General features: G+C 39.9%; 2 protein-coding genes across 5 annotated transcripts in view; one reads left to right on the top strand and one right to left on the bottom strand.

Annotated features, from left to right (window-relative positions):
* psmb8a (proteasome 20S subunit beta 8A) overlaps positions 1-22766 on the bottom strand; it is a 52802-nt gene extending 30036 nt beyond the window's left edge. Inside the window, exons 1-6 of one of the 4 annotated variants that reach the window (XR_005210251.1) lie at positions 22312-22766; positions 21863-22004; positions 21326-21437; positions 20877-21006; positions 2486-2690; positions 1035-1196 (exon numbers count right to left, since the gene is read on the bottom strand). Coding sequence is in view for 3 of the 4 variants with exons in the window: in XM_037794734.1 (XP_037650662.1) it covers positions 1108-1196; positions 2486-2690; positions 20877-21006; positions 21326-21437; positions 21863-22004; positions 22312-22461 (828 nt within the window). In the remaining variant the exon portion in view is untranslated. Of the gene's footprint in view, positions 1-712; positions 1197-2485; positions 2691-17584; positions 18103-19574; positions 19780-20876; positions 21007-21325; positions 21438-21862; positions 22005-22311 lie in introns of those variants that run through there. The other 3 variants (XM_037794734.1, XM_037794732.1, XM_037794733.1) reach the window with 3 other exon arrangements.
* LOC119503126 (H-2 class I histocompatibility antigen, K-K alpha chain-like) lies at positions 7103-14188 on the top strand. Its single transcript, XM_037794722.1, has 8 exons — positions 7103-7242; positions 10168-10434; positions 11524-11802; positions 12377-12667; positions 12864-12959; positions 13318-13335; positions 13472-13544; positions 14056-14188. The coding sequence occupies exons 1-7, from the start codon at positions 7194-7196 to the stop codon at positions 13516-13518; spliced, it is 1047 nt and encodes a 348-aa protein (XP_037650650.1). The 5' UTR covers positions 7103-7193; the 3' UTR covers positions 13519-13544; positions 14056-14188.
* Positions 22767-22993: the final 227 nt, after the last annotated feature.

The following is a 22993-nucleotide window of genomic DNA, read 5'->3' on the forward strand; positions in this document are numbered from 1 at the left end:
TTTTAAAGTCATATCATTAACTGCTAGCCCTCTGTGACCTCCAAAGGTTAACTTCACAAACAGATGAAGTACTTATACTTATATACCTCCACGGGTAAAACCTGTGTGTCTGAGTTCTGCACGGAAACAGATGAGCTATTTTGTCAAAATTTATATTTTTTTTGTGTTGCATTACCTACCTGTATTATACTTTAAACTATAAATTATATAATAAACCATACTTAAATATACCGAAGTGATATAACACAGTTCATTATTAATATGGATATGTTAGTAGGATACTGTAACATCAGTTATCAGAAATATGACAGCTTTAGAAATCTCCCCCAACAGGTTTAGTCATGGAAATGAGGTTTGGCACTTCCTGTATGTTTGCGGTCACATTTCACCAGACGCCCAGCGATGATAAAAACAAAGTCTGTAACGATCAGACGATGCATCGAGAATGTTTCTCCCATAAATATAAAAATAAGATATATAAAAAAAACACATAGATTTACCTCACGTTGAAAATGTGATGACACGATATTGAATAACTATGTGGTTGACAGTAAACAAGGAATATTATTTATATTTAACACCCACATCATGTCAACATATTTTACTACATATATCATACAGCATGCTGCATCATCATCATGAATCCTGTCCACTTTATATCAAACAGCAGCAGGACGTATCAGTTCAGGTTAATCATTACAGGACAGAGCAGTGGGCTGAACAAACGTCTTTATTTGGAGCTGTGTGTTGTGTTGCTGAGATTGTTTTAACAAAACCACAAAACAATACACTGAACCATGTAAGAATCAACATACACAGTTACCTGCATTACATCATATTTAAAGAACAATAACCAAACAAAGATGTTAACGATCTAATAACAGTTTGATTCTGCAAAGTTTAGGTTCGTCTGTCCCGGAAAGAAACGGTTCTTTAGCATTTCATGTTCTGATATTTCATTGATTCAAAATCAGAAATGGACCACACACTCTGCTGGGAGACAAAGTGGGGTCATTCATTTCTAAAATCAACTATGAAAAAACGTTGCATCATCTTGGACACTCCGTAATCAGAGTGCTGAGGTTGATCTGGGTTCAGGGGTCAAACTCAGAACATTCCCTTCCTGTAGCGGTGGATCAACTCTGATACGTCATCCTTACACACCTTTATCCAGCCGTCCTCCTGCATGTGGTACACTAGACACACACACACACACACACACACACACACACACACACACACACACACACACACACACACACACACAGATGAGTACACACATTCACACATGTTCACACAAATATACATATAAACACATAAAGACAAAAGTCCCAATTTACCCTTTTCAAGTGCTCACAGTACGACGGAGTATTAGGGCCACATTGAGGGAAAAGTGGCCAAAGTGAGCATGGTTTACATACCCCCGCACACTGCTTGACCCCTACTAAAGCAGGGCCAAAGGTTCTGCCCTTTTGGAACTAATGGAATTAATGAGCATTAACTAATTAACTAATGGGCACCCTGGACTTCTAACCCGCAAACGAAACAACTAGACCAAACTGTCAACCATCAGACCAAAGTTGAAGTTCCAAAGTTAAATTGTTTCTGAGTTCTGCTCCGGAAACTAAAGTGTGACACGCGAACGGGCGGAAGTACGGAAGGAGGGACGGATGGAAGGTAAAGTCATACTATTTCTAAAGTAGAACTTCACAAGATGCTCCACGTTCCTCATTTTCACACACGCTGCTCTATTTCCCCTCTAAAATAACATGTAAAACTACTACTTTATAATATTATGACTTTATTCTCATTATTTTACAACTTTTATTCTCGTAATATTATGACTTTATTCTCTCAGATTTATTTTTTCCCTCAATGTGGCCCTAATACTCCAGCGTTATACATTTCATGACTGTACAACATTCAGTCTATGCTTCGTCGTGTCCGGGTGCTACGGCTGATTCCCTGTCGAAGCTTCCCGACAACGCATTCGGCAAAGCGGATGAGCTACAGGCAGTTTAAGTCTTACACATCAGTCATGTCTTTCTTTAATAAATCGTTAAACTCATCTTGTTGGTGGTGTGGTCCTTGCTAGTAAAAGAGCAGTTGAGGATGATGGGAATGTCATTAGTTTTGAAGGTTTGATGATGGTGGCGGATGAAAAGTCAGAGAATCACCAAAGTGATAATTCAACCTGACGGGGACATGAATGTCTGAACCAAATGTCATCGTAGTCCATCCTAAGAGTTGTTGAGATATTTAACTGAAAACCAAAATGTGAACCTCACAGTGGAGCTCGAGGGAAAGTCAATCAAATCAGTAGGATCCATCCAATAGTTATTAAGATGTCAGTCTGGACCTAAGAGACCCACTGTAACCATACCGATGGTGCGGCCAAACAGAATGTCTTAAACAGAGACAAAAGATATGCTTAAATGCTAAATCAAAAAAACAAATCCGAGGAGCATTCTCAGAGTATACTCACTGTTGACCGACCCTCCAGAGTAGGTGTCCCTGTGCGTAGCGTGAGCGATGCCCCGGCGGCCCAGTTCGTACGCCTCCTCCACCGTCATGTCCTCCCGGTAACCGCTGTTCACCACGCCGTAGGCGTAACTGTTGCCGCAGCCGGTAGAGAACATACGGCCAGACAGACGTGTCCCGTTGTCATCCACATAGTACAGACCAGGGCCCTGGAGAGCACAGTTTGGGTCATTAATCTGTATGGTCTGCAGGGAAATGATCATTTTAATTTACATTATTTTACCAGACCACTAGATTAAGAGACCAAAGCGACGGTCTCCGACCGCGGCCAACACTGTTTAACAGACGGGCTTCACTAGATACAACTCCGTGTAGTTTGTGTTGGAGTCTGAGTCTGAACAGCGTAGACACACGCGAGCGCGAATGGGACAATGACCCGCAATTATTTATACGTGTAAGAAGTTACAAACAGCCCCTTTATAAACTGATACATTTTGAAGATCTTGTTTTTCCAAAGCAAATAATAATCCATGTATTTGAGGTTTTTCTTAATTAATCAGGAGTGTGTTGTTGTTTCATAATATCTGTTGATCTGTTTTGACACATTAATATATTGTAATGTTAGCTGAGCTTCTAAAAGGGTTGTGGGATGTTTGGAGCTTCTCAGCACACTGATAGAAATGTTGTTGTAAATATAAACAGCGATGCTCAAAATCACGTCTTGTGTTGAGTTAAGTCAGCGGTCAGCAACCTGCGGCTCTTTAGCCCCTCTCCAGTGGCTTTGACAACAAAATATATATATGGAAGAATTAATATTTTTTAACGTCATTGTTGTAGACCTAAAGTGTGTCTTACATTCTCTAATTGTAAAAAATATATGAATAAAAATTGTCATCACTTCAATCAACTAAAACGTGCGTCATAGCCTATGTATGTGTGTCTTCGGCCCGGCGCCTTATCCTCTAATTTTGCCGAACCTTAATAGCTCAATAGGCTCGCTGTCGATTCCAAATCCAAAAAAGGAAAAGTCTCTGAGTAATTTAATAGTGCGCGGACAGATTCAACAATAAAACAGTAATATTGAAAGACATTTTCAGAAGAAGCTCACTGCATCTGCTGAATATATTCCAGCAGGAGCTTCCAGCCAAATGTCCTGCGTCTCTTTTGGACTTGTGTCCTCACTGCATTAGACTTAACAGTCTGTGTTTCCTTTGATAGTAAAGGTTGCTGACCCCTGGGTGAACTAGATGAACGTGAATGAAGTTGCTCTGCTGTTTTACTCCTTTTTGTACTGTTTTGCTTTTCAATAAATTGGCCAAAATTACAAATGTGTGTGTCTTTGTGTGATTCCAGTGGCTGACTACAACCGTCTGAATGTTGCCTGAGTATTCACTACATAGTCACAGAGACTAAATGAACGTGTCTCTGACCTGTAGATGTTAAACTAAAGAGCAGGAAGAGCCTAATTATTTGGGCAAACCTGGGATTCTTCACTGATAACTGAAGGCAAGGCAGCTTTATCTGTAGAGCACATTTCAGCAACAGAGCAATTCAAAGTGCTTTACACAAACATTCAAGAACATTAGGACAAAGTGCAAAATAACATTAAGACATAATTAAAACAGTTATAAAAACATTAAAGATTAGAAAGTAAAAACAAGCTAAAAATAAAAGATAGAATAGAGAATAACACACAAGAGTAAAAGTTATAGTGCAGTATAAGAGTCAGAGTTGAAGCGGTCCTGCAGGTTTCTGGGAGCTTGTTCCAGATATTTGGTGCATAAAAACTGAACGCTGCTTCTGCATGTTTAGTTGTGACTCTGGGGACACTAAGCAGACCTGATCCAGATGACCTGAGAGGTCTGGATGGTTCAGAACACAGCTGAAGATCAGACATGTATTTTGGCCCTGAACCATTTAGTGCTTTGTAAACCAGCAGCAGTATTTTTAAATCAGTTCTCTGAGAGACAGGGAGCCGGTGTAGAGACCTCAGAACTGGACTGATGTGATCCACTATCTTGGTCTTAGTGAGGACTCTAGCAGCAGCGTTCTGAATCAGCTGCAGACGTCTGATGAATATTTTAGGAAGACCAGTAAAGACGCCGTTACAGTCGTCAAGTCGACTGAAGATAAATGCATGGACTAGTTTTTCTAAATCCTGCTGAGACATCAGTCCTCTAGTTCTTGCTCTATTCTTCAGGTGATAGAAGGCTGTCTTTGTAATTGTCTTAATGTGGCTGTTAAAACTCAGGTCAGAGTCCATGACTACACCAAGAGTTCTGGCTTGGTCCGAGCTTTTTAACATTAACTGAAGGCAGAACTGAAACTTTTTAACTGAAGGGAGAATTTTACTTTTCACATGACAAGAAAACAAATGAGATGATTTAGTTTGACCACCTTTTACATTCTCTCTCTCTCTTGTGTGGTTTTCTGCTTCCTCTAATAAGAAAGGTCTTAACATGTTATTTGTATGTATATATATAAATACAGTATAGACTGTATATATACGGTATATATTCATTTATTGATAGACTTGGCAGATCCACTCCACTCAGCTATTCTTCCGGCTGCACGCTGCACTGGTTTTCCCCTGTTAAAACCTGTTGCACTGAAATCTGCCCGGCAACTGATGACATTACAACAGTCAGGAAATTCTGTGGCTCCTCAGTATCTTTCTAACTAGATGTAATGTGCTGTAGGTTATACTGTACCTACAGTATGAAATACCCCAAATACATACTATGTATGTTTTTTTTTTAAAGTCATATCATTAACTGCTAGCCCTCTGTGACCTCCAAAGGTTAACTTCACAAACAGATCCTCATAGATGATTGACCTATTTTCATTAACACTTATATACCTCCACGGGTAAAACCTGTGTGTCTGAGTTCTGCACGGAAACAGATGAGCTATTTTGTCAAAATGTATATTTGTTCGTGTTGCATTACCTACCTGTATTATACTTTAAACTATAATAAACCATATTTAAATATACTAAAGTGATATTAAGTGATATAACAGTTCAGTATACATATGGATATGTTAGTAGGATACTGTAACATCTGTTGATCTGTTTTGACACATTAATATATTGTAATGTTTAGCTGAGCTTCTAAAGGGTTGTGGGATGTTTGAAGCTTCTCAGCACACTGATAGAAATGTTCTTGTTAATATTTCCTGCTAGTATTTTTGGGACAAGAGACGATTTCTCTCTTAGTTTTATAAACGTAAAGAAATTGAACAGCGATGCTCAAAATCCCGTCTTGTGTTGGGTTAAGTAGATGAACGTTGAATGAAGTTGCTCTGCTGTTTCACTCCTTTTGTACTGTTTTGATTTTCAATAAAATCCCCAATATTCCAAAGGTCTGTCTTTTTGTGATTCCATATATATGCTCACACATCTGTGACTGTAGCTATAATAATATGAATATTGTAGCTGTGGGCGTCAATATTTGATTTCTATGCTATGAGGCCTTTTCAGGACTCAGTAACGGGGTTAGAGCTCCTCCACTGGCCAGAAACAGCACAACCCTCTGGAGCATTTCTCGTAAATCCCCTGATGAGTCTGTTAGGTTTCGTTTCTGTGTTGTTTGACAGAGATCCAGCATGATCTGCATATTGTGGCATACACAGTAACATGGTTGTTATTTTGGTCCCTGCCAGGCCATCGCAGCTTCTTGTCTTCTTCGTTTTGCCACATTCCTCTGGTGTTGAAGAAACAACATCAAACATGATCATCAGTGAAACTTCAATGATGTGAGACTGAAAAGTCATACATAAAGTGAGAACAATTGGCTTTAAATCTACAAGAAACTGCACCTAAAGGAAAATAACCCTTGTATCTGGTGAATATATCAAAAGGAAATGAGTTGTATTTATCTTTTTCTTTAAAAAGTTGCATGTTAAAAGCACATAAAAACACCCAAGCATTGCTCTCTGGATATGAGGGCCATGACCTTGATGTGTTGTATTAAATAGAGTGATGGTCGGTAAAACACAGTTTGTATGTGTAGACTGTATGTGTGAGTGTTCTGGTCCATTCATTGTTTCTGTTTCACTTGTCCTCATCTGACCTCTGTTCTCACAGACGGGATTCTACTCCTGAAAGGTTGTAGCCTCACATTAACCTGTTTGTCATATCTCACAGGTGCTTCATTTTATCATTCCAATTTTTCACGACTTTATCAATCAATTTCTTCCTAATGCCTTCATATCATTGTTTTCTGTTTTAATTAGTGCTTATTAAAAAAAATACCTCTATTCCACCTGCAGTTTTAAGAGATTGAACTAAATTATTTATTGAGTTCTAAAATAATATATATATATATAAAATAATGTTTTTTTTTCTTCAGATGACATTAATTACATAATTTTTAGTAAAATGTATGAAGCATTTTATGTGTCCAAACACCTGTCCCACAACTGTCATATTATGAAGTGATATTTCTGACTTTATATACATTATGTGCTGCTGTTTGTCTCCTGTTCTGTAGTTTTTCTGTCAATATATAGTGTCACTTCCCACTGAAAACCTGTGTTGTTCAATCTCACCTAGTAACTCATGATGAGTCATGACGCACAGCCAATGTGGAGTTTTCTAATGGTCAGAATGAAGCTGCTGCGCATGTTGGAAGGAACCAGAAGCAGACGGAGAAGGAGAGGAGTAACATCGTGGTGAATTTCTCTTCTCGGTGTTTCTTTATGTGAACAAAATGAGGAAAGTTATTTTCCTGCTGTGCCTCTGCCACGCTGCATCCGCAGGTAAGATTTACTAAACACGTTTAGTAGTTATAATAACTTTACTGTAAGTCACTTTGAAGAGCTTCATTAACAACACTTTAAGGCAGAAATGAAAACACCATCAGTCTTTTTTTATTAACGAGTTTATTTATAATAATTGAGATACATTCATTCATAATTTTTCATCAGGTAATAATAATATATTGTAGTCATATATTGAACCTAGATCTTATTTTACACGTTGTTTAACCCCATGTTCTAGATACTTACATTTTATTGTCTTTTTACATGTTTATTTATTTTATGATTGTATATTATCTGTAGTGGGTGGTGTATTTGTATTGTCTGTTATATTGTGTTTTATGGTATTGTGAAGTACATTTTTGTAGGAGCCATGTATTTCTTTGTGGTATTTTATTTGTGTAATATGCCTCCAGGCACTAGGGGGTGTAAGAGAGTCGCTTTTTAAGTTGTTAGAGCTCACAGTAATAATGAAACAAGCTGCTTTGGAGCTTTGCATATTGTATGTCTAAACAACATTTACCAATTAGCAGCCAGTAGCAGCTAAAAGTGTTGGACTTTAGTCACCATAGTTTAATTAAAAATGTGCTTCTTGTCCTCTTGGAATTGGTACTAATGTAAAAAAATTCCATTTAAAAAACCTGATATAGTTTGATTAACTTATATATATATATATATATATACATTATTTTTTTTATTTAAGAAAAATAATATTATTCACAGATATTTAACACAGAGCATTTATTACTTTTCTTCACCCCCCACTGCCTAGACAAAATGACGTATAATAATATATCTACACAGGGAATGATGGTTCAAAATTAAGATTTTAAATAAATAAATAAATACATAAAATAATGTAAATAACCAAAAGCTAAAACAAATAAATAAATAAAACAAAAATAAAATATAAATAAAGAAATAAAGAATAAAAAAAGCCAGCAAACACATAATTAATAAAATAAAACATACATACAGATTCATTAATTTAACATTTTGCATAGGAAAAGATATAAATAAATGATATTTAGAGAATAATTAGACAACACAGAAAAACACACATAATCAATAACAGCCTACTGAACATTCATATCATCATGTATTTATTGTCTTCAGTGATATAATATTTCATATAGTATATTATTCTATCTAATAATGCTTTAACGTAGTACCTCCATACTGAGTTGTGTTGGTTGGGTCAGATGACATCACACTGATAGTTCCATTGACTGTACTATATCATGCTGTTTAGTAGAGCTACACTGATAAATCACACCTCCATATTATTTGCTGATATCAGCTTATTGCAGATATATGGTATCGGTGTATATATCGGCTGATAAGTAACAAGAAACTGAAGTGCAGAAATGCCAAACTGAGTTTGAGCTCATTCATAAACAGTGTCTCCATCACATAGTTTGTCCTCCAGAGAGCACCAGTTCATTTGTAAACTGTGAAATGTCCCACTGAGTTCTACTGGTCACAAAACAACAACAACTAAGGAATCTGTATCAAGTTTGTCTGTTTATGTTCTGTGTCTCTATTCAAAATACTGTCGGCCCATATGTTGAATATTGATATCAGTGTCGGCCTCAAAAATCCAGCATCGGTCGGGCGATGCTGTTTAAGGATTTGATGTATTAACAGAATCACATTTATTCTTGGACAGATTTGTTACAGAGGACAGTAGAGGACAGTAGGGGACAGTAGAGGACAGTAGGGGACAGTAGAGTAGAGGACAGTAGAGGACAGTAGGGGACAGTAGAGGACAGTAGAGGACAGTAGAGGACAGTAGGGGACAGTAGGGGACAGTAGAGGACAGTAGGGGACAGTAGGGGACAGCAGAGGACAGCAGAGGACAGTAGAGGACAGGAGAGGACAGTAGTAGACAGCAGAGGACAGCAGATGACAGCAGAGGACATTAGAGGACAGCAGAGGACAGCAGAGGACAGTAGTAGACAGCAGAGGACAGTAGAGGACAGCAGAGGACAGCGGAGGACAGCGGAGGACAGTAGAGGACATGACAGTGGAGGACAGTAGAGGACAGTAGAGGACATGACAGTGGAGGACAGTAGAGGACAGTAGGGGACAGTAGGGGACAGTAGAGGACAGCAGAGGACAGTAGGGGACAGTGGAGGACAGTAGGGGACAGTAGAGGACAGTAGGGGACAGTAGAGGACAGTAGGGGACAGCAGAGGACAGTAGAGGACAGTAGAGGACAGTAGAGGACAGGACAGTGGAGGACAGTAGAGGACAGTGGAGGACAGCGGAGGACAGCAGAGGACAGTAGTAGACAGCAGAGGACAGTAGAAGACAGCAGGGGACAGCAGGGGACAGCAGCGGATAGTAGAGAACAGCAGGGGACAGCAGGGGACAGCAGCGGATAGTAGAGAACAGTAGAGGACATTGAATGTGTTGAATATAGAAGATGAAATATGAATCACATGCAGCGTTTCTGTTTTGGTCAGAGGTTTGTGATTTCAGACTTCAAACTAATGTGATAATGAGGAGTGTGAACTACTAATGATGCATCCTGAAGAATAAATGACTCCACTAACTGGAAACTAAACTGGACTTTCTCTTCACATTGAGATATCCAGCACTAGATACAAATAAATCAATAAATGATGTCTGCTTTTACAAACTGCTTTCTATCAATGAATGTCAGCTACACAACTGTATGACCTAAATATGAGACTCCTTTTATATTTTATTTCAGAATTAAAACAGTTTCCAAGACTAAATCATCAGAAATATTAAAGAGTGTCTGGAACTAAATATATTTATATATTTATTGACTACACAGAGATTATTAGGATGTCTTGTAGTTCTTTTTGATTCTGTGTTCAGAGAAATAACGTTGTTCAGTGATTTATAAAAGTATGATATAAAAACTGAAATCATGACGTTAACTTTCTCTTCCAGTGACTCACTCTCTGAAGTATTTCTACACTGCGTCTACTGGAGTCCCAAACTTCCCAGAGTTTGTGATTGTTGGGTTGGTTGATGAACTTCAGATAGATAACTGTGACAGTAACACCAGGAGAGCAGAACCCAAACAGGACTGGATGAACAAGGCAGCAGAGAAGGATCCTCAGTACTGGGAGAGACAGACTGAGACCTGTAAGGGTCACCAGCAGGTCTTCAAATCCAACCTTGAAGTTGCAAAGCAGCGCTTCAACCAAACTGGAGGTTTGTTCATGTTTCACTTTCTACTGATAAAATGTTGTTTATATTTTCATCCTGTATTTTAGTGAACAGATGTTACCACACACACAGTGTTTCTGTCCATCCCATAATAACCAGCAGAGATGATGAACCCTTTGTCTCCACTAGATTAGATCAGAATCAGTCTACTGAACTGCCCACAGTGAGTTGGTCCATAAGAACTCTGCTGCAGGAACCTGTTTATCACAACAGTTTTACAACCCACAGCTGATAGAGGAACATTACAAAGATCCGTTATTACACCTGTTCAACAAGCATAAACACGATGAAATGGTTAAACATGGAGGAAAGCAACGTTTCAATCTGCTCTGTCTGCTGTCTCTCATCCACCGCTGCTGTTTACACAAGCACAGCGTGTTAGCTCTGCAGCTAACAGCGCGTTATAATATTGTATCGTATCGAGATCATGAACCCAATAGCGCCATCTAGTGCCGCGGAGGCAGTGGTACTAGATTATTTTTGTATTATTATTTAGCAAAGTGAACAGGTAAAACCTAAAGGAGGTAAGATGCCAGCTGCTGCAAAACCAAAGCCTATTGAAGGAGGCTGAGACACGGGCGGACACGGGTCTTGTATTGGGTATAACACATGCGCAGTGTAACCACTGTACCACTGCCTCCGCGGCACTAGATGGCGCTCTGCGGCACACCGGTGTGCCGCGGCACACTAGTTGAGAACCCCTGTGCTAGTCAGGACTCTGTTCCTGCAGCTCACATGAAGCCACAGCACCTTCAGCAGTGGAGAGAAACTGTTGGTCTCAGTGGAGGCACTGTGTCTCTGTGGTAAAAAGAGGATCTGAACTGTGTTAGGATGTCACTCTGTTTCCCAGCAGTCTCTGCCTCTCTGTCTCTCTCCAAGACGTCCACACTGTCCACATGATGATTGGCTGTAAGTGTCTTTCATGGAGCCAATAACAGCAGGAGGTGTAGATCCTCTGTCTTGGTGTCTGTGGATCAGTGTGTCTCTGTGGTAAAGATGTGATATCAACTGATAATAGATGACTGGGCTGTGATCTCACTCTGGTTTAATGCCGTCTCTGTCTCTCTCTCTCAGATGTCCACATTTTCCAGTGGATGTACGGCTGTGAATGGGACGATGTGACTGATGAGGTTAAAGGTTATGATCAGCATGGTTATAATGGAGAAGACTTCTTATCATTTGACCTGAAGACAGAGACATGGGTCGCTCCAAAACAACAGGCTGTCATCACCAAACACAAGTGGGATAATGACAAAGCTTTGATAGCAGGGCAAAAACACTACCTCACCCAGATTTGTCCTGAGTGGCTGAAGAAGTATGTGAACTATGGGAGGAGCGTTCTGCTGAGAACAGGTAGAATCACATGACCTGAACAATCTTCATATGTCTCCTCTGTTTCTAAGCAACAGTAACATTACAGTACATGTCACCAACATACAGAGACCCACTGCGTCTCTCTTTACACACATTTCTCTTTCTTTCATTTCCTCTCACCTCTCTCACACTTTGGTATCGACACCAAATAACGTCCCATTGCTCACAGACTACTTGACCAGTAATGAGAATAGTTTGATCCCTGAACAGATACAGGTGTCTGCTAACAATTTATATCAAGTTTTCTTTAGAGCTAAACCCGAACATGAAAGACACAATTTAGATAAATGTACAAGGAGAGCATTTTGACAAAATTCTGCCTCCCCGGGACGGTTGGGACATCTTGTTCTGGACTAAACAAATATCATTTAAACTGAATAAATGCAGTCTAAATATTAACACCTTATATTTAAAAAGTCTCTGTCCCTACTGTCCCCCTGTCCCAACCGACCCCGCTCTCCCCTATGTGTTACGAAGGCATTTAAAACCCATCAAACAGGAATGCTAATATTAATATGCAGTAAATAATAATACTGTTGTCTTTACTCTCCAGAGCTTCCCTCAGTGTCTCTCCTCCAGAAGACTCCCTCCTCTCCAGTCAGCTGCCACGCTACAGGTTTCTACCCTGACAGAGCCACACTGTTCTGGAGGAAAGATGGAGAGGACCTTCATGAAGACGTGGACCTCGGAGAGATCCTCCCCAACCACGATGGAACCTTCCAGATGAGTGCTGACCTGAAACTTTCATCAGCTGAAGATCGGACGAGGTACGACTGTGTGTTTCAGCTCTCTGGTGTGAAGGACGACCTCGTCACCAAACTGGACAAAGTCAGGAGCAACGGAGGTGAGACTGAGATCAGGAGTGATGGAGATGGCAAACACACATTTAGTTCACTGTCACCTTTGTAAATTAATTTTAGATTTTAGATGCTATAAAGCCTTGTGTAACTGTTTTAATGTGTAGCCACAGTTCAGAGATTAGAGGCGCCTGCTTCATGTGTTCAGGTTGTGACTATTTGTTGTTGTTTTGTGCTCAACAGGGAAGCCCACTGGCATCATCGCTGCAGTGGTTGTTCTTGGTCTCGTCCTCATCGCTGGGATGATTTGTGGAGTCGTCATTTATAGAAAGAAGAACGGTGAGAAACCCAAACAGAAACATCGTCTCATGTCTTTTCCTCTCTGTTTTGATTTTAGACTTTTAAGTTGATGCTTTTATCCAAACTAATTTCACTTCCCAGCACATCTAAATGTGTTTGAACCAGCAGTCAGTGCTGTAAGGCTCAGAGCCACAGTTTGATGATAATATGACTATAGCATGATGATGTAAGGGAGAGGTGATGGAAGATAAATGATGTCAAACAAAAGGTAGAAGGGATTTATTGATGAGTTTGAGTGAGTAGAAGAGCGGGTCATCACTGGAAACATTAAAGGAGACAAAGTCTGACATCTTCAACTGTGACAACATCAATAATTAGTCTTGTCTTTTTATTTCAGCCAAACGCCCTCCATCTCGTAAGTACAACTTGTTTTTATTCTATTTCCTCTGAGCTGAATCTCTGTAGATTAAAACGAGTTAGTGTATTTTGTGCTGAAGGACTTCTTCCTGCAGTGTTTGCTGAGGGCTAACAATGTGTTTCTGACCTTACAGCTGTAAACAACGCTGATGTCTTGGAGGAACTGAATCCAGGATCCTAAATGATGAACACACCAGCCTGCACACAGTGAGTTGCTTCATATGGGACATCAAGCATTCACACCTGTTGTTAAACAAAGCTGCCTTAAAGTATGTGCAGAAGGAGCTTCTGTGATTGTTTCTTTATCCGCTGTAAAACTTCTGTGACACGTTGTAGCTGGAAAGAACATCTTTGAGTTTCTCCACAACGAAGGTGAAACTGTTTAATATGACGTGAAGTGAGATTATTAAGAGAAAGACGGAGATGCTTTCAGAAAGCTTCACATCAGCAGCTCAGATAAACTGTCTGTAGATTAAAAACTCAAATATTAACCTTTAGAAAAACAGAGACACCAATTTATTAAAATGGTGTCGAACCAAATTAAAATAAACGATTTATACTAACAACATGTTAACACTTCAATGACTGAATCATGGATATCTGAGGTCTACATGAGGCTGTAAATATGTGCTTTTGTTGAACTGAACTCTCCAAACATTTATGGTAAATAGTTTTGTTTTCTATTTTATATATTTTTATTTTCTTTCTGCCTCTTTAGGTTTATGGATACATTCTGCACTGGATCAAGGAGCGGTGCCACATTCTCCTCCCTAAACTGGGAATTCATTGGTTATTCTTCATTCATATCATAAACTGGTGTAATCAGGGTTGGGAATTTATTTGTAGTTGATTGGAATACAAAGAAATTAGAACAAAATTACAAATATTATCAAACATAAATGGTGACATTAAATTATTTGGATCATTTAGTTAAAAAAAAGTGTAATTTCCTCTGATCAAATATTAGTTTAAATGTTGGTAAATCAAATGAGGATGATTATTTTTGGAGAGAAGTAAAACAATGAAAGCATCACAGAACTCTTCATACATAATAAAGACTAAACAATAAATCCACCATAGTTACAGTTTGATGCTTCTGCTGTTGGGGTTTTCTGCTTAGTGGTAACACAAACGTTAATTTACAGATATAGACACCATAGAAATATTTCTATGATAGACACACACACACATCCACGTACACTCGGGTCTGTCAATATGATGATATATACCTTGAGATAACAGATAGTCAATACTGCTAATCAATCAGCAGCATCCAGTGATGATCCCCTATGCACACACACACACACACACACACACACACACACACACACACACACACAATAGAAACATCAGTTCAACATTTATTATCCAGTTGTGTAAATAGTTTGTTTGATTATTTCTTTAAAGGGACTGTTTGTAAGAATCAGAAATGTCTTGTTAACAGCTTCACCTGTGGCCGTTAAGTCAACGAAAGTCCGCGCCCTTTTGCTCACGTTTGCTCTACATAGACATGAATGAGCATCGCTCAAAACAGTGAGGCGACACACGTCAGCTAACAACTCCGCGGCCGGAGGGAACAGGGGAGACGCCGGAGTTTTGGTCGGAGACGATAACGTTTCTCTCTGCGGAGCCCCGTCACTTCACAAGACACGGGAAACCTCTGTTGGTCTGGAGGAGCTGCAGCAGTTATTTCTGCACAAACGTCCACTGAACATTCACTAGATATTCTCAGAGCTAAACTAACTCTTCTGCAGTGTGGAGTGAGCAGCATGCACGTGAGAGGTGGAGCGAGAGAGAGAGAACGAGCGCGTTGTGTGAGTGAAGGCAGGCAGAGGAGCAGAGGAGCAGAGGAGCAGAGGAGCAGAGACTCCGGTCCTGGAGACCAAAGCTACGGTCTCCCCCGCGTCCTCCGACCGCGGCCAACACGGTTTAACAGACGGGCTTCACTCGATACAACTCCGTGTAGTTTGTGTTGGCGTCTGATTCTGAACAGCGTAGACACACGCGAGCGCACATGGGACACCGACCCTCAATGATTTATCCGTGTAAGAAGTTACAAACAGTCCCTTTAAAAACTGATACATTTTGAAGATCTTGTTTTTCCAAAGCAAATAATAATCCATGTGTTTGAGGTTTTTCTTAATTAATCAGGAGTGTGTTGTTGTTTCATAATATCTTTTAATCTGTTTTGACACATTAATATATTGTAATGTTAGCTGAGCTTCTAAAGGGTTGTGGGATGTTTGAAGCTTCTCAGCACACTGATAGAAATGTTCTTTTAAATATAAACAGCGATGCTCAAAATCACGTCTTGTGTTGGGTTAAGTCAGCGGTCAGCAACCTGCGGCTCTTTAGCCCCTCTCCAGTGGCTTTGACAACAAAAATATATATATGGAAATTAATATTTTTTAACATCATTGTTGTAGACCTAAAGTGTGTCTTACATTCTCTAATTGTAAAAATAAATAAATATGTAGCCTATACACTGAATAAAATTGTCATCACTTCAATCAACTAAAACGTGCGTCATAGCCTATGTATGTATGTCTTCAGCCCGGCGCCTTATCCTCTAATTTTGCTGAACCTTAATAGTTCAATAGGCTCGCTGTCGATTCCAAATCCCAAAGAAGAAAAGTCTCTGAGTAATTTAATAGTGCGCGGACAGATTCAACAATAAAACAGTAATATTGAAAGACATTTTCAGAAGAAGCTCACTGCATTTGCTGAATATATTCCAGCAGGAGCTTCCAGCCAAATGTCCTGCGTCTCTTTTGGACTTGTGTCCTCACTGCATTAGACTTAACAGTCTGTGTTTCCTTTGATAGTAAAGGTTGCTGACCCCTGGGTGAACTAGATGAACGTAAATGAAGTTGCTCTGCTATTTTACTCCTTTTGTACTGTTTTGCTTTTCAATAAATTGGCCAATATTACAAATGAATGTGTCTTTGTGTGATTCCAGTGGCTGATTGTAGCTACACTTATCTGAATAGTATTCACTATATAGTCACAGAGACTAAATGAACGTGTCTCTGACCTGTAGATGTTAAACTAAAGAGCAGGAAGAGGAAGGAGGATTTCACTTTTCACATGACAAGAAAACAAATGGGATGATTTAGTTTGACCACCTTTTACATTCTCTCTCTCTCTCTTGTGTGGTTTTCTGCTTTCTCTAATAAGAAAGGTCTTAACATGTTATTTGTATGTATATATATAAATACAGTATATACTGTATATATACAGTATATATTCTTTTATTGATAGACTTGGCAGATCCACTCCACTCAGCTATTCTTCCGGCTGCACGCTGCTCTGGTATTCCCCTGTAAAAACCTGTTGCACTGAAATCTGCCCGGCAACTGATGACATTACAACAGTCAGGAAATTCTGTGGCTCCTCAGTATCTTTCTAACTAGATGTAATGTACTGCAGGTTATACTGTACCTACAGTAATAAATACCCCAATTACATACTTTATGTCATTAATATAGCTGTGACAACAACATTTTGTGCAGCCTTTGGTTTTTACATATTCTTTTTTTAAAGTCATATCATTAACTGCTAGCCCTCTGTGACCTCCACAGGTTAACTTCACAAACAGATGAAGTACTTATACTTATATACCTCCATGGGTAAAACCTGTGTGGCTGAGTTCTGCACGGAAACAGATGAGCTATTTTGTCAAAATTTCTATTTTTTTGTGTTGCATTACCTACCTGTATTATACTTTAAACTATAAATTATATATTAAACCATACTTAAATATACTGAAGTGATATAACACAGTTCAGTATTAATATGGATATGTTAGTAGGATACTGTAACATCAGTTATCAGAAATACGACAGCTTTAGAAATCTCCCCCAACAGGTTTAGTCATGGAAATGAGGTTTGGCACTTCCTGTATGTTTGCAGTCACATTTCACCAGACGCCCAGCGATGATAAAAACAAAGTCTGTAACGATCAGACGATGCATCGAGAATGTTTCTCCCATAAATATAAAAATAAGATATATAAAAAAAACACATAGATCTACCTCACGTTGAAAATGTGATGACACGATCATATAGAATAACTATGTGGTTGACAGTAAACAAGGAATATTATTTATATTTAACACCCACATGTCAACATGTTTTTACTACATATATCATACAGCATGCTGCATCATCATCATGAATCCTGTCCACTTTATATCAAACAGCAGCAGGACGTATCAGTTCAGGTTAATCATTACAGGACAGAGCAGTGGGCTGAACAAACGTCTTTATTTGGAGCTGTGTGTTGTGTTGCTGAGATTGTTTTAACAAAACCACAAAACAATACACGGAACCATGTAAGAATCAACATACACAGTTACCTGCATTACATCATATTTAAAGAACAATAACCAAACAAAGATGTTAACGATCTAATAACAGTTTGATTCTACAAAGTTTAGGTTCGTCTGTCCCGGAAAGAAACGGGTCTTTAGCATTTCATGTTCTGATATTTCATTGATCCAAAATCAGAAATGGACCACACACTCTGCTGGGAGACAAAGTGGGGTCATTCATTTCTAAAATCAACTATTCCAATATATCTTTAAAATAAATGTATTGAAAAACGTTGCATCATCTTGGAAACAAGCGCTTTATTGGGTCGAGTGCTGAGGTTGATCTGGGTTCAGGGGTCAAACTCAGAACATTCCCTTCCTGTAGCGGTGGATCAACTCTGATACGTCATCCTTACACACCTTTATCCAGCCGTCCTCCTGCATGTGGTACACTAGACACACACACACACACACACACACACAGATGAGTAAACATGTTCACACATATTCACACAAATGTACACATAAATACATAAAGACAAAAATGACAATTTACCCTTTTCAAGTGCTCACAGTACGACGGAGTATTAGGGCCACATTTCAAGAATAAAGTCATAATATTACGGGAAAAAAAGCTGTAATTTAATGAGAATAAAGTCATAACTTTAAGAGAAAAAAGTAATTTCCTCTTCCTCAAAAGAGTCAGTTTCCTCCAGCAGGTCCGTGCTGGAGGACAGTTTCTTGCTCAATCTTTTCCAGGTCCTGATCCTGATGATAATGTGCTGCTGATGAGCCAAAATATGAAGTATTTGGTTATTGTGAAACCTAAACTAAAGTAGAACTTCACAAGATGCTCCACGTTCCTCATTTTCACACAGGCTGCTCTATTTCCCCTCTAAAATAACACATAAAACTACGACTTTATAATATTATGACGTTATTCTCATAATACTACGCCTTTTTTCTCTTCAACTTCTGACTTTATTCTCATTATTTTACAATTTTTTTTCTCGTAAACGCATGACTTTATTCTGGTAATATTATGACTTTATTCTCTCCGATTTATTTTTTCCCTCAATGTGGCCCTAATACTCCAGCGTTATACATTTCATGACTGTACAACATTCAGTCTATGCTTCGTCGTGTCTGGGTGCTACGGCTGATTCCCTGTCGAAGCTTCCCCACAACGCATTCGTCAAAGCGGATGAGCTACAGGCAGTTTAAGTCTTACACATCAGTCACGTCTTTCTTTAATAAATCGTTAAGCTCGTCTTGTTGATGGTGTGGTCCTTGCTAGTGAAAGAGCAGTTGAGGATGATGGGAATGTCATTAGTTTTGAAGGTTTGATGATGGTGACGGATGAAAAGTCAGAGAATCACCAAAGTGATGATTCATCCTGACGGGGACATGAATGTCTGAACCAAATGTCATCGTAGTCCATCCTAAAAGATGTTGAGATATTTTTTTTTTTTTTAAAGTTATTTTTTGGGGGCATTTTTAAGCATTTATTGATAGGACAGTGGATAGAGTGTTGGAAAGGGGGAGAGAGAGAAATGACATGCGGAAAGGACCACAGACTGGATTCGAACCCGGGTCCACCGCTGCTAAGACTAAGCCTTGGCGATACATGGGCACTCGTTCTACCGACTGAGCTAACCAGCCGCCCAGATGTTGAGATATTTAACTGAAAACCAAAATGTGAACCTCACAGTGGAGCTCGAGGATTCATCCTATGGGGACCATGAATGTCTGTACAACATTTCATGGCGATCCATCCAATAGTTGTTAAGATGTCAGTCTGGACCAAAGAGGACGGACTGACCCACTGTAACCATACCGATGGAGCGGCCAAACAGAGATAAAAGATATGCTTAAATGCTAAATCAAAAAACAAAGCCGAGGAGCATTCTCAGAGTATACTCACTGTTGACCGACCCTCCAGAGTAGGCGTCCCTGTGCGTGGCGTGAGCGATGCCCCGACGGCCCAGTTCGTACGCCTCCTCCACCGTCATGTCCTCCCGGTAACCGCTGTCCACCACGCCGTAGGCGTAACTGTTGCCACAGCCGGTAGAGAACATACGGCCAGACAGACGCGTCCCGTTGTCATCCACATAGTACAGCCCAGGACCCTGGAGAGCACAGTTTGGGTCATTAATCAGTATAGTCTGCAGGGAAATGATCATTTTAACTTACATTATTTTACCAGACTACTAGATTAAAGGGACTGTTGGTAAGAATCAGAAATGCTTGTTAACAGCGACACCTGTGGCCGTTAAGTCAACGAAAGTCAGCGTCGGGCTCGCGCTTGCTCGCTCTAAATAGACATGAACAAAAATCGCTCAAAACAGTGAGGCGACACACGTCACATCAGACGTTCTGCAGTGTGTAGTGTGCACGCATGCACGTGAGAGGTGGAGCGAGCTGAGTGAAGGCAGGCAGCGGAGCAGAGTACAGCAGAGACTCCGGTCCTGGAGACCAAAGCTACGGTCTCCCCCGCGTCCTCCGACCGCGGCCAACACTGTTTAACAGACGAGCTTCACTAGATACAACCAAGAGGTTTTGGTGCTTCACTGGAGTTTGTGTTGGAGTCTTGTCTGAACAGCGGAGACACACATGTGAGCGCGCATATGTTTATACGTGTAAGAAGTTACAAACAGTCCCTTTAAGTTAGTATACTAAGTTCCAAATAGAGGCGAGACAATAATAACGTACGTTTTGGGTAATGTTTTGTTTGGTAATGTTTTCTTAAAGAAAGTATACTTTAAATCTTCAGTAGTCAGTATATTTTTGGCATAATTGGGCAAAAATTCCATAATAACCTTTCAGCATATTATAATTCAAGTGTTCTGAGAGAAAACTAGACTTCTGCTCCTCCTCATGGCTCTGTTTTCAGGCTTGAGAACATCTAGCACCGGAGGACACCGGAGGTACATGATTATTTTCAGATTACCTGTCTCATGCACTGCTGTCAGGATATAGTGACCGTTTTATTTATTAATCATATTTGCTCCGTTTCTACCTACTGCAGCTTTAAGTGTCATTAATAGTAAATAGAAATAATGATAATGTAGCCCTTTTTTATAATGTTAACAGGAACAGAAAACATCCAGATTACAGTAAGCCTCCCGCTCCACCCCCTACACTCCCCTGACCTGCACTGCAAACCACAACATCACCATCCTCTACTACCACAGTGAGGACATCTCTATTCACATCCACAGTTTACCTCTTTGTCCCATCCGCAGATCATGCTCCCCACAGAGAGGCCCATGCCTCTGTAACCCACCATCATGTTACACAGCAGCTTGGAGGCAGCAGCCACAGAGATCCTGTGGTTGTTCCTCAGCCTGTACAGCCTGGATGGATAAAATCAAATCAGTGATGCAGGTGGTGCAGGTTAGCAATGATCAATTCTATATCGGGGCACATTTCTCTTTCATTTAATACAAAAAGGTCAACGTAAGTCATCATTTATTTTGCATAAAATGCATATTCTATACTGGAATTTGCTGTCTTTGTGCTGTCCGATTTGCTAAATGTCAGGTTTTGCTCCTCAGATTAACACTAAAATACATGTTTTTGTATATAATCATATTAGCTCCAATCTCGCCTACTTCAGCTCTAAGTGATAAAAAGGGACTGACAGACCAATGTTGAAAACACTGCATGACAGACCTGCACTCTTTGGCCAGGAGTCTCTCCCAGTACTGGCAGTCCGCAGCGCTGCCCGACATGGTGCCCAGCAGGTAGGGGTTGATCTCGATGACCTTGTTGACATCGTTGGACGCTGCAGAGCCGCGATACATTTGGGGGAAAGGAGACATTTAGTGAGCAAGATTACAGCATTGAAGCAGCATAGAGTATCCCAGTGTAGCAGCACCTTGATTACACGTGTTACATTTTGTGACCATCATGGTCCCTAAATGTTACATTTCAAATGTCCACTCCTCTTTGGGACCTTTTGTTGCTTGAGCTGACTAGAGTCTGATTTAATGATGTACAGTATATTGATGGTAGCTGGGCAATAAGACTGACTGGGTCATGTCACTCCTTCCTTATCTTTACAGATAAGACTATGAGGAATGATATGAGCTATGTGTTTGCACAATCTACTTGTCCCACACATTTCCAAACATGTTGTGCAGTTCCATCCATCTTTTCTAACATTTTCCAGGTCTGGAAGAGAGAAGTAATAATGTGTTGTCTATTCACCTAAGTAACGGCCAGCTGAGGCTCTGGAGTCCACAGCCACGATGACTCCATGTCTGAACTTGAAGGCCAGGGTGGTCGTGCCGTGGTTCAGGTCTATGCACACACCTCCGTCACGGTTGCAGGATTTGAGAAACCCTGAGGGCTAAAATGAAAGCAGAGTGGACACATGATGCGTAATGGCACTATAAGTGTATGTGTGTGTGTGTGTGTAAGAGAACACGAGAGTGCAATATCAATCACAATCTAATATTCTTTGACAATAACTCGTGATAGTGAAGGTAAAAGCATTATATGAGACGCAAAGCTGCACCACAAGCTGAAAGTCACAGACGCGTAAAAGAGATCGATCCAAAGCGCGTCTGGACGCTTTTACGCACGCAGCAGCTGGTTTACCAGATCACATTCAGAGAATTACTTTCTTACCAAAACTTGATGAAAATGATACTCACGTCTACACCCACAGGCACTGCAAATTCTTGAGTTTTGGTCCCGAAATTGTAGTGGTTCGTTCGGTCGACGAGGTGCGTCTGTCCTGCTGGAAGAATCTGCCCACGGAGTTCAGCATAAGGCTTAAAACCAGTGACTTGGAAGAGAGCCATTATGTGTCAAACTATACTCGGTAGTATACTCAGTATATACTATAACTATACTATAGTTCAGGGGTTCCAAAAACGACGAAGGCGATCTGACAAAGCGAGGAGGATAATTTCCTTGTGCGTGACGAGGAATTCGAAAGTGAAAGAGTTTAAAAACTACTTCATTGTTGTCCTGAATGTCCTCTGAAAATAAGATGCTAAATAGCACTAAATCTATGCGAAATTATGATTAAATATATTTGGCCAGTCCTGTGTTTTTTTGTAACTTAAAAAGTTAATCAAAATACAAAAACACAACACTCCGCCATATTCATCTAGAATAAAAAAAAAATGGCTCTAAAAACCCGCATTGACCAATAGGAGAGCAGGATATTTGTTTCGTCATCAGTCTCTCAGCAAAATGTAGAATTCAGGTTTGTGGAAGCCAGCAGAGCTAGATCACATTATTGATCACACAAAATCTAATGCAGTTAGGTTAATTAAGTATTATATATATACATTAACATAACATGCCTATACGTCCTTTTCATACTGG

The sequence above is a fragment of the Sebastes umbrosus genome, chromosome 15, assembly GCF_015220745.1.
Source record: "Sebastes umbrosus isolate fSebUmb1 chromosome 15, fSebUmb1.pri, whole genome shotgun sequence".
In the NCBI taxonomy this organism is placed as follows: domain Eukaryota; kingdom Metazoa; phylum Chordata; class Actinopteri; order Perciformes; family Sebastidae; genus Sebastes; species Sebastes umbrosus.